The following is a 12,477-nucleotide window of genomic DNA, read 5'->3' on the forward strand; positions in this document are numbered from 1 at the left end:
CTTGTGCTTGTGTACCTACTCCCAGCAGAGCGCAAATCCACTGGGACATGCTGCAGCAACCATGGCCTGGTCTACACCACACAGCCATGGCTGCAAACGCAGCTATCCTTCCATTTCGGTCAGAGCCCAGAAAAGTGCAACCGACCTCTTCAACTACAACTCACACACACACACACACACACACACACACACACACACACACACACACACACACACACACACACACACACACACACACACACACACACACACACACAGCCGGGGAGTTGATTGTTTGGACTCCTCTGTAATCTGTATATGTGCACGTAGTTATGGTGTTGGTGACAAGAGTTCTTGTTCTTGTTTGTGACGGTGTGCTATGTTGATTGTTTTGATTGTTTTCATCATCCATTGCAGGGCATCATGGCCTGCTTCTTCAACAAGGGAGAAAACTGCATTGCAGCAGGTCAGTACCATCTCTTCTTCTCCTTTGAGTCTCCTTTTATTAGCTAGGTACCCCTAATGTAGTGTGGATCAGGAGCTCAGTCTTTTATGAGCATTGTGTAGCACTGCAGGAGTGTGCAGTCCTTGCATAGGTTTTGGGGTTTAGCTTGATCTTTATTCCCGTAGCTATGCAAAAGACGTTACTACCTCCGACAAGCGAAACTTGGCGCGTTTTTTTACTTCAAATTGCTCGAAATAACACACACTTTACAATCAAACTAATGATTGACTCACCAAAATACAACTTTGTATTGCTCAACAAGGACATTAGAGACATCAGTTAGGCTGAATCACTCTCCTCTGATTCAGAGATCGCAGTTTCTGTTTTGAGACGAAAGTGCGACAAGAGCGGATTCAGTTGCAGCAAGTACCGTGGCTTTGTTGTGATCGCCCTGGAAATCTCGATGTCCCTCCTGTGTGCTGTGCTTGAGGCACAATGTCGAGGGTAGTCATCTCCGCCGCCAGTATCCAGGTTGAGGTGGTAAGAACTGTGCAACACCTACACCCGCGCCTGGACTCCAACTCTTTTTGCCGGGTATTCTCGCCAACAGTCCAAAATAATTGTCTGCAGCAATTCCTGGCGATTTCCTTTAGCCGACAGAGACTCATCGCTCTGGAGGCTATTGAAAGACGCCAAGTTTGTTTGGCATGGGCATATGGACTCTGTGCTGGCTGAGTGATCAAGTGGAGAGAGAGAGAGTGAGAGAGAGAGAAAGAGAGAGAGAGAGAGAGAGAGAGAGAGAACTCCTTGGTTTTGCATTGAAACGCGAAAGCACAACGATTCTCCTTCGCAGAATGACGCGCGCACTGTTGTGCTGGTACAAGGGAGACTGGCCTGCCTCTGGCTAAGTCTGAGTCATGTGCCACGCACCAGCTCGTCGCTTGGCTTCCTCCACCCGGTAGAGCTACAAGTAGGTCGTTGAACAAACCTCACAGCCTTGTAAAGTTGTGGTACCAACACAAAAAAATAAAATAAAACGCGCCAAGTTTCGCTTGTCGGAGGTAGTACTTCAGTAACGCCTGGCGCTAGCCAGGGTCCACACAGCTTTGATCCCGTGTTTGTGTGTTTGTGCCGTCGGCATGCCTGGCGCTATCCCGTGCCTGTCCCGTACCGTGCCATCAAAGACAGCTGACCACAATATTCAAATAGGGCTTTCAAATGCAAGATCATGACGTGAAGCAACTTGGAAGAATGAGTATGTATGCGAAGTGTATCGGGGGAATGCATGCTGGGCGATAGTGCGGGTTCGAATCCTAGGTTATGTCTTGAAAAAAATAGGAGAAATGAAAAATTTATAACATCCCTATGCTATTTTTGCCTAGGTCATCAAGGTGGTAGACGGTGTCGTATTACCCTCGAATGCTAAGAGAAAGTTTCTAATATTAGTAATAACATGCATGATGAGCTAGGCAAAAAAAGAATAGCGTAGGGCCCTGAGCTTCCAAGCTCTCTCGTCTTTTGTTTTATTTATTTTTAGTGTGTGTGTCAGCTAGCAGTATCCTAGTGCATCAAGTGTGTGTGTGTAGTGCATTGTGAACAAGTGTGTGTGTGTAGATCTTTATTGTTGGCTAGTGATAACCTTCGCCTGCTTAGTGTGTACCTCGGATAGCTCCGTTCATTCTGTTTCCAGTGCACGTGTTTGTGTATACTGTGTGTGCTTTTCTTCTCACGATTTTTGAAAGAATCTCCGTTTGTTGTTGTTGTTGTTGTTGTGTGCGTGCAGGTCGTTTGTTTGTGGAGGCTTCCATCCACGACGAGTTTGTTGCACGCGTGGTACGTACCTCTGTACTTCTGTGTTCGTGTGCGTGCATGTTCTCGGTCTTGGGTCTTGTTGTTGGTTTGTTTCTGTTCTAGCTACTTGTACTTGTACTGCTGGTACATACATGTGTATTGAGTTGGCGTGTATGTTCACTGTCAATATTCAGCTGGTACACACGCTGCTGTTTCTACTTGAACGTTCACTTTCTGAATCCGTGATGTGCACTTAGATACTTGTCTGTTGTATTGCTGTTGGCTGTATTGCTGTTGGTTGTATTGCTGTTGGCTGTATTGCTGTTGGCTGTATTGCTGTTGGCTGTATTGCTGTTGGTTGTATTGCTGTTGGCTGTATTGCTGTTGGCTGTATTGCTGTTGGCTGTATTGCTGTTGGCTCATTCGTGTCACTGTTTGTGTTTACTCTTTTCCCCGCATTCTCTAATGCATTGATGTTGCTGCAGATTGAGGAGGTAAAGAAGATGAAGATCGGTGACCCCTTTGACCGTTCAGTGTCCCATGGACCTCAGAACCACGAGTGAGTTATGCTCAGGAGGTCACCCTGTTTTTCTTCTTCTATTCCATGCATCTTTAGGATCGTATACTGTGCGTGTGTGTGCGTGCGTGTGTATGTGTGTGTGTGTGCGTGTGTGTGTGCGCGTGTGTGTGTGTGTGTGTGTGTGTGTGTGTGTGTGTGTGTGTGTGTGTGTGTGAGAGTGGGGGGGGGGGGGATTGTGAATGCAGAAATTTTTTGATTTTGGCAACCACTGATGAGACCAGCCAAATTGTAGTCTTGGAGTGCCTAGTGGTCTCTGGAACCAGGGTTACTCCTTCACATTGCACACATCTTGTACATGTACAAAAAGCATTACCAACACAGTTGTAGCTGAATGCAGTTAGCCAGTTGGCCAGGCTTGTGCTGCACTGGTAGTTACGTAAGAATGGTGTTGGCTCCCTACACCGGAGCTCGCGCTTTTCCGCCGACTTGACTTGACACTTGACTGTCTCACGACTGCCACCCAAAGCACACGAGACGTCCATCGAACCTTCCACTCGGCAAACCTGCAAAAAGCACAAATCACCGCCGAAGTCGCTACCACTATGTCATACTGGTCGTTTGTTGTGAACCCTCTGATTCTCTAAAATATCAGGAACGAACGACCACACGGCATGAGGACAACTATTGAATCTTAACAATATATTTCACTCCGATCGTATATAATAACTAACACTAAACCCACCAGGTAGTTATAGCGTGAAAATGACGGCGTATATCAGAAAAGCATACACATACAACATACAACTACAGCGCACCCAGCGAATTGCACATAGCGCATGTAGCGTATACCACGTCGTAAACATCAGCGGTACGGCGAAGTCGAGATACAACTGCATTGAAACGAACACAATGTCACAAGCGAGAAGGCCTTTCACACTTGAGAACTTGTGGTTTGATAACATCGTTACGTACTGTATTAATCAGGGCAGCTGCTTGCTTTTGCTCACTGGTTATTTTGTTCTTGTCAATATTATGCAGGAAACATTTGAAGTCGCTTCTGGACTATGTGAAGCAAGGCCTTGATGGCGGTGCAACACTTGTATATGGTGGCAAGCAGGTTGACAGACCAGGTAAACCAGCCTCTTCTATTGCCTTGTGCTGCATATCACTGCCAGCGTGTATGGTGTGTTGGATCTATGGCTGCCTCTTTCTCTTCATGATTCTCTTTGTCGTTCCGTCTGTTTGGCTATCTATCTGTTTATCTGTCGGTCTATCTGTATATCTATCTGTCTGTCTGTCTGTCTGTCTGTCTGTCTCTGTCTCCCCGTTCATTGAGACCTCATCAGAGAAGGTTTAGTTTTCTGTCTGCCTGTCTGTCTATGGTCAAATGGTGATGGCATTTTTTCTCCTTTTTGGCTTGAATCCATTCACTCCTGTACTGATATTTCTTACAAACTACACTATTTTTAAAAACATAATCTGTACCCTTGCTGTACTACTTGCATAGGTTTCTTCATGGAGCCAGCAGTGTTCACCGATGTCACTGATGACAACTTCATTGCAATTGAGGAGTCTTTCGGTCCAATCATGATCATCTCCAAGTTTGACGATGGGTACGGGTATTTGCTTATCTAGTGCTTCGGTCTTGTCTCTGGTGTTCCTGCTGCATGCACTGTGCAGCCATTGTTGTTTCCCTGCTGTTTTCATGTTGTTGTTTCGAATCTGTATTCTCACGATGGCCTGTTGCCAATAGGAGATGTTGTTGTTGTTGTTGTTGTTGTTGTTGTTGTTGTTGTTGTTGTTGTTGTTGTTGTTGTTGTTGTTGTTGTTGTTGTTGTTGTTGTTGTTGTTGTTGTTGTTGTTGTTGTTGTTGTTGTTGTTGCTGTTGTTGCTGCTGCTGCTGCTTCTGCTGTTGTTGTCGTTGCTGCTGCTGCTGCTGTTGTTGTTGTTGTTGTTGTTGTTGTTGTTGTTGTTGTCGTCGTCGTCGTTGTCGTCACCATTGCCATGTCTTATCAATTTACTTACAAGTAGAATACTGGAGCAGGGTTATCTGATTTCTATTTTTAAAAAGTGTGCTAAGTTTCTAATGCGCTTGTGGGTGGGTGCCTTCTGCCGTCGGCATCTCCAGCCACTTGCTGCTTGTTCCAGGGACCGCTGTGCATCAGGTACATGAAAAGTAGGGGTGAAAGTCACTAGCGCCGGTGCAAGCGGTTGCTCATCAGCCTCTGCCGATCCTTTCATTTCGTCTTGTCTTTGTTGCTGGTGGCTGTGGGTAACGGCATTTTGTGTTTAACCATGTGCTGAACAGTGACGTTGAGGGTGTGCTTCGCCGTGCCAATGCCACTGAGTATGGTCTCGCCTCCGGTGTCTTCACGAAGGACATTAGCAAGGTAAACTAGTGCTTATTGACCGGCTAGACTTTGCATTGTTTTATTTGATAAAACTTATTTTTATTTTCAGCACTGCCTCTTACACTGGTTCCGTATTAACGCACATATAAGCACATGCGCTTATAAGTGAATTTTTGCTACGAATCCTATTTTCAAGAATGAAATTTTTTCACCTAAACGCGCATGCGCAATCAGAGTCCGTTTGCCAGAATCTTTGTGTTTGACTAGGTCTTGTAGTGTCAGTTTCATGGCTCCTGTATGTTGCTTACAGATTTTTATCCGTGATTGTGTCAAAGTGATAGTTTTGGTAGGGCTTTGCTTATAAGAGCATGCGCTTATAGGTGAGAGCGCGCTTATATCCGAATGCAGGCGCATGCACCTATATGTGCGTTATTACGGTATGTGTACTGTGTAGCCTGTGACCTCACTCATTGGCAACAACAGCACGCGACTTGCTCTTTTGCTCTTTGTTGACTGCTGTGATCACACATTACATTGGTGTACCATTAGTCTAGTGGTGTGAGTGTACATGTACGTGTACATGCCTTTTCTAGAGCACCTGTGATTCATGAATGGACGTCGCAGCAGTGCTCTATCAACTTCTTGCGTGTGCTTGTGTGTGCTTGCGTGTGTGTGTGTGTGTGTGTGTGTGTGTGTGTGTGTGTGTGTGTGTGTGTGTGTGTGCGTGCGTGTGCATGCATGTTCGTATGTTCTTTTGCACTACAGGCTATGCTGGTGAGCGAGAGGTTGGATGCCGGCACGTGCTTCATCAACACTTACAACAAGACTGACTGCGCCGCACCGTTCGGTGGCTTCAAGCAGTCTGGCTTTGGAAAGGATCTCGGTGAGTCAATGTTCTACATGTACTACGCTGTGGATAGGCGGATTGGGGCTGGGTGTGGGGCTGGGTGTGGGGCAAGGGTCTCCCTTGTTGCTTTCAACCAGCAGCGGGGTTTGGAGTGGACGCTCATCTACTGTTGTATGTTTCCCTTTCGTTCGAGGGAAAACTCTTCTTGGAATCTTCCTTGTCTTTTCAGGCAAGTAGTAATGTACAGTCGACTCCTGATGAAACGAACACCATTGTGCAGGAGGATTAGTTCTTTATAGCCGAAGTTCTTTTTAACCGAATTGCACTAACACCGTACAAGCAACACGCCGTGACTGGCATGTGGCCTGTGACAGCATGATGGCGCGTAGGTTACATGCGGCCCTACGAGATATGGTTCGTTATAAACGAAAACTGTTCGCTACAAATAGGGTCAATTTTGTTTGGGCGGTTCGAACAGGAACATGGACACTGGTTCGCTATATCACGAAATTTGCTATATTCGAGTTCGTTACACTGTAGAACGGGTAATTCTAGCGACTATTAACCCTTTCCATGCCGGGCCCCTTTTCTCCAATCGGCCGGCTGTCCAGTGCCCCGACTCTCTTGGTGTAGTTTGCGCCCACAGCTCTGAATGGAATTTATTCTCATTTCACTCCACCATGATGGATTTTCATCATCCTGGGCTCGTTGGAAAGATCAGGACCAAACGAATCCATCATGGTAGATCTCAGCAACACAGGCACACCAGGGCCACTTCCACCTCCTCTCCGAACTACTCCACCGTGCCTCGGAACGGCACAACAACTCAATCTCACGTTCTTGTTCGGCATCTTGCCCAAATAATTCAACCGATTTTCACGATTCGAACTGCGCTGCAAAGCTGAGATCCAAGCGCTGCATTTGATGTCCATCACGCATGCGTCGTGGCAAAGGGAAATCCCCTAGCACGCTCCAAAAAACTGCGAAGTCATGAACAAAATAATTCGTGTTCGCTCCGCCCCGTGATTTTGGTGTTCATCCTGTCGCCGCTCAGGGATTCTTTATCCAATCGCGACGAACGTTATATTCGCGGAAAGATGCGCTCAAGACCTTTCCAACGGTGTATTGATTGTCGCGATGCGTTTATGTTTCACAGAGTTACGATAGTTTGTACACTGGTCTATGCACTGCAATATAACGTGCGCACTACGAGGACGAGATATCTCGTCCTTGGCCAATCGCGTGGGGGTCTGTAGGACGAGCTATCTCGTCCTTGGCACTGAAAGGGTTAATTTTAGCGTTTTCCCATTGTCAACCGGTCAGCGACGTTTTATTTTAGCGATTTGCATTTTTCTTCATTGTATACATTTTGATACTGCATTCTACTACTGTATGCACAAACCACCACTACCGTGTACAGGTCTGCTCTCGATATAACAACTCTCACTTGTACATAAACCTCGTTAGTACATACAAAATCAAATCCCGCGCCGAAACAGCATCACTCCCATACAAAATTTGTTCTACACAACATAATCCTACATAGCATAAACCTCGACATAACACACGCTACGGCGGTCCCCGACGTGCGCACTCTCGATACAACATAAATTCACGTGCACGGTATGATCAAGCGGTAGCTGTAGCTAGGCAGTTTAGGCCAGTTTAGTCCTACATAACGTAAACCTCGGCATAACGCACCCTACGGCGCAGTCCCCGACGTGTACACTCTCGATACAACGACACGTGTGCGGTACAATCAAGCTGTAGCCGGAGCTAGCCAGTTTAGTCCTATGTGCATATATTCTGCGGCATTGATGGTATCTGATGTCGATGGTGGTACAGTGTGTATATGTTTGCACGGTTGAACCCGCCTTGTAATACCCTTCATTTTGAGGTGCATCTTGTATTTTACACACGGTTTTCTACATAACATAACTCTTGATATAACATAATGTTTGCGTGGTCCCAGAGATTACGTTATATGGAGAGTAGACCTGTACTATGAGTGCTAGTACGAGAGAACATCATAAAACATAAAACATAAAACATGTGCTAATAACTGCCTTACTAGTACTAGACTACTAGTACTAGTATTACTACTTACTACTCACTACTACTAGTATATGTAGAGTACACTAGTACTACTACTAGTATATGTAGAGTACACTAGTACTACTGATATGTACAGTCCAGTAGTGAATTCACTGATGAACATCAGCAACAACAGCACTGGGAGCAGGAGCGGCATCAGCAACAACAGCACTGGGAGCAGGAGCGGCATCAGCAACAACAGCACTGGGAGCAGGAGCGGCATCAGCAACAGCAACAGTGTGAGCAGGAGCGGCATCAGCAGCAGGAGCGGCATCAGCAACAACAGCAGCAACACCAGCACCAGCAGCAGCGGCGGCCTTGATGCCACTTTGATCAAACCCGGACACGATCAACTCCTTCTTGGCTTGCATAGCAGTGTGGACTTTGATGAGCCACTTGGGCGTGCAGCTCCTTGACAACCGATGTCTTCAGGTCAACTTCGACTGGCTTGTCTTCATCCAAGGCCTTCTTCACCACTCCTGCGTACCAGTCAGTGAAGCATTCCTTCAAAGCCTTCTTGTACGGGTTGTTCAGCGCCTTGTCCAAAGGCTGAAGTTCGCCAGTGCAGCAAGCAGGGACATAAACAAAGTGAATTGTTGCGTCCTGCAAGTGCTTGCGCACACTCTCCACACGATGTGCTGCGAATACATCGAAAATGCACAGTGCTGGCTGAGTTGAAGGCAGTTGGAGATCGGCGCGAGTTTTCGTCACATAGGGGACAATGACTGCGTCGATGAAGTGCAGCATGGTCGCTTCGTTACTCCAGTGGTTCTCACTGTGGTGGACATCCCAATCTCCAGGGCACTACTGGCGCGGGTGACAACGATGGGTCTTGCCAGGATACAGGAGTTGTGGAGGAAGCAGCTTGCCTGATAGGGTGATGGACAGGAGAGCAGTGATTTCTCGCTTGTCCCCTAGTCCACGCACCTCCACCTGCCGGTTACTCCAGTGGTTCTCACTGTGGTGGACATCCCAATCTCCAGGGCACTGCTGGCGCGGGTGACAACGATGGGTCTTGCCAGGATACAGGAGTTGTGGAGGAAGCAGCTTGCCTGATAGGGTGATGGACAGGAGAGCAGTGATTTCTCGCTTGTCCCCTAGTCCACGCACCTCCACCTGCCAGTTACTCCAGTGGTTCTCAATGTGGTGGACATCCCAATCTCCAGGGCACTGCTGGCGCGGGTGACAACGATGGGTCTTGCCAGGATACAGGAGTTGTAGAGGAAGCAGCTTGCCTGATAGGGTGATGGACAGGAGAGCAGTGATTTCTCGCTTGTCCCCTAGTCCACGCACCTCCACCTGCCGGCTGCCTACAGCAGCCATGGTCCATTCGCTGCTGGGAACCTAACGCACACCAGTCTGATCCCAAATGATAATCAAGTCATCAGGAATAGTGTCCTTTGCGACAAGCTGCTGGATGTCGTTCAGGAACTTGACTTTCAACGCTTCAAAATTCTCTGGGACCTTCCTAGCTGCCTTGGTAGCTTTGCGCTTCACAAGACCCATGCGCGACATGAACGATTCAGCCCAATGACGGCTGAGGTCGATAGCGCCTCCGTACTTTTGCAACAGCATCTTGTCACGATGTTCAACAATTCCTGTTGCAGCGCTGATGACCATCGTTCTATTCACAACACCGCCATTGTCACGTAGCTTAAGCAGGTAATCCCTAACAGCTGTCTCCAATTCTGTTGAAAGCACGTTAGAGCGACCAGCTTTCAAGCGCGGCAATACAGTCACTTGCGAAGGCACTCCGACACGAGCGAGTTCAGCGTAATACCGCTTCTTGAAGTTGCGGACCGAGCTTTCCTGAATGGAATGTCCGAGTTCCTTGGAGAATTTATCAACAGCTGCTTTGTTTAGGGGTGAAACGGTTACCCTTTAAGGTAACAAACGGGTATCTGGCTTAACGGGCGGGTTATCGGGTACCCTTTATCCGCCATACTTTGTCCAAAAACATTGCAGTTGCCTGTGATCGTAAGCGCAACGTGTCTTTTACAGGCATTCTGAAAGGAGAGAGATTTTCGGGCAACAGTTACTACAATAGCCTTCCGGATTTCGCGCCAGGAGGATATGCGAAGTCATGCAATTACACTACACCGCGACAAGCACAGCGTGCACACTCACTGCGCTACATGCAAATAGTCAAAATTGTCGTAGCTACAATGGATACCGTGATAATGATGTAGCAGGATTAAACAAGCAAAAACACACTCAAAACTGTGCACCGAAATGTACGACTGTACAAGCAAGCTGCACCCTACCATCCTACACGACTATCGGGTACTCGTTTGCTAACGGATCAGCAGCTAAACAGACGGGTACCCGGGTAACCCGGATCACCCCTTTCACCCCTAGCTTTGTTTCCATTCTCCGCAGCGCATTGGCCAATCCTTGCTTTCACTTCGTCGTCGTATTGGAAGTAAGATTTTCTCTTTCTTGACTTCACCTCCGCATCACAGTTTTCGCCACTACCTTGTTGACAGCAGCTAGTTCATTTCGTTTCTCCTGCGTCGGTTCGTCAGCGGGATCAGGGAGAAAAGGATCAACAACTGGAGAAGCAGCTTTTCTCAACCAACTTTGGAGAGACATTGTCGCGTTGAAAGAGGCACTAGAATGATTTGGATTCGGATGATTTGATTACACCAGTATTTATTTACTACAAATACTAGTACAATGTACTAGTATTTGGCACGTCGTGTGGATGTTGTTGTGAGTTCACACTGTCACTGTCACTGTGCAACTGTAGACCATGTAGACTGTAGTCTAGTCTAGTGTAGACTGTGGTGCTACCGGTAGTAGTACTACTACATGTACTATGATGAAGTACTGCATTGTACTCACGGATCACCAGTGCACTACTAATGTCTCAATGGATTAGCGACTTGAAACTTTAGCGAAAATGAGTCGATCGCTAAATTCGCTAGGGTTTTTACGTCGCTAAAATTACCCGTTCTACAGTACTTGGAGTTGACTGTATGAATACTAGTAGAATACCAGTGCTTGGAATGTCATCTTTCCCATAAAGTCATAGAGTCAGCTTGGTTGGATAGGGGTTGTGGCACAATTATGCGTCCCATGCCTTATGCCCCCCCCCCCCCTCCCAGATGACGGTGAAAAGGATACAGTTTTCCCTCTTTAATCCAGCACTTCATAAACCAGCACGATTTTCAGTTACCAAAATGTCCTCTTCAATCACTTTGCAGCAGTAAATCAGATTTTCTACTTCAGCACCCTCCCTAATCCAGCAGAATTTCCGTAGCACAAAAGGTGGCGGATTATAGAGGGACCACTGTAATGGACTCATTCTTCTTGACTCTTGTCCATGCTGCAGGCGAGGAAGCGCTGAACGAGTACCTCAAGACGAAGGCCGTCACGATCGAGTACTAATTCCAACACCGAGTGATAATGACTATGGTACACAATACCCTCGCACGTTTCATTTTCTGAGCCAACAAAAATGGGATGTATCTAGTATCCGTATTTTGCTTATTTTTTTAACAACTAGTTTTAGCCTGCTGTGCTGCTTAGAGCTGTATTGAATACATATTAGTCTTCGTTCGTAGTCATAGCGGCATCTCTGCCTGTCCTGTGTCTTTTTAGGGCTGCTTTCCCCCTGCATCAAACACATCTGCCGTTTAGTTTCATATATTTTCTTATTCTTGCCGTTTTTGTTATTTTTGCCTGCGATGCAACATTTCGATTGTCTTCAAACTTATTTCTATCAAAGCCTGTACCCTGGGAAGTATTTGTGGTTGCAGCCCGAAATGGGTTCACCACCTTTTTTTTGTTATGTCCTGAAACCTTTCTATTTTCAAATTCCTATAATTGTAGAAGTTCACCTGTCCACGGAGTTGTGAGAGCACTGCTGCCATATTGCTGTTATGTGCCCGCCTCACTGTCTTTAATAGTAGCAACTTCAGTAGAAGCTATCACAGACATGCAGTTGTTCTGTGCTTGGTGATGCGTGCAAGGGTTTGGCGTAGAGTCTAGCGACGGTGTGCTGCTCAATATCCGCCGTGTTGCGTGTCATGATCAGTTCTAGCCAATACCAGCGGGTCACCGTGTCTGGCCCAGCTAGGGAGACTCGGCTGCTGGATCCCCTTGCTGCACTGCAGCCCTGGGAGGGCTCCAGGTGTGTACTTGAAGTAAGTCCATGCGGCTGCCACCCCATGGCATTGTAACTGCTACCATGAGTACATGTACATACTCTTGCTACTACTGGTTACGCTTCTACAAGTATGGTGGTTTGAGTACCATGCCCCGCCACCTCTCTTACCGCCTTTCCGCTCAGAAGTACTGGTGCGTTGCTTATGTAAGGAAAAGGACCGTGCCCATGCAAGCACAAAGTCTTGTCACAGTCCATCTGGGTGTGTGTAAGGTATTAATCAAATAAACGATTCTTTTCATGCAGCAAGCAGCGGCGCGGCCTCATAATATTATAATCTTT

The 12,477-nt window shown here is 47.0% G+C and overlaps 1 protein-coding gene across 1 annotated transcript; it reads left to right on the forward strand.

The window, feature by feature from the left end:
• The first annotated feature begins 352 nt into the window (after window positions 1–352).
• Window positions 353–11,966, forward strand: LOC135809733 (cytosolic 10-formyltetrahydrofolate dehydrogenase-like). The gene is made up of 8 exons (XM_065323149.1): window positions 353–445; window positions 2,208–2,257; window positions 2,701–2,774; window positions 3,774–3,865; window positions 4,243–4,348; window positions 5,044–5,125; window positions 5,852–5,969; window positions 11,362–11,966. Exons 1-8 carry the CDS (start codon window positions 403–405, stop codon window positions 11,415–11,417), a joined length of 621 nt encoding a protein of 206 aa, XP_065179221.1. The 5' UTR covers window positions 353–402; the 3' UTR covers window positions 11,418–11,966.
• Window positions 11,967–12,477: the final 511 nt, after the last annotated feature.

This window comes from Sycon ciliatum, chromosome 2, assembly GCF_964019385.1.
Source record: "Sycon ciliatum chromosome 2, ocSycCili1.1, whole genome shotgun sequence".
Lineage (NCBI taxonomy): Eukaryota > Metazoa > Porifera > Calcarea > Leucosolenida > Sycettidae > Sycon > Sycon ciliatum.

What these genes read in the sequence shown, in the direction of transcription:
- LOC135809733 (XM_065323149.1), top strand. Translation starts at nt 403, where the DNA reads ATGGCCTGCTTCTTCAACAAGGGAGAAAACTGCATTGCAGCAG. An exon ending in AGAAAACTGCATTGCAGCAG is followed by an intron (nt 446 to 2,207) that starts GTCAGTACCATC and finishes GTGTGCGTGCAG; the next exon opens with GTCGTTTGTTTGTGGAGGCT. An exon ending in ATCTCCAAGTTTGACGATGG is followed by an intron (nt 4,349 to 5,043) that starts GTACGGGTATTT and finishes TGTGCTGAACAG; the next exon opens with TGACGTTGAGGGTGTGCTTC.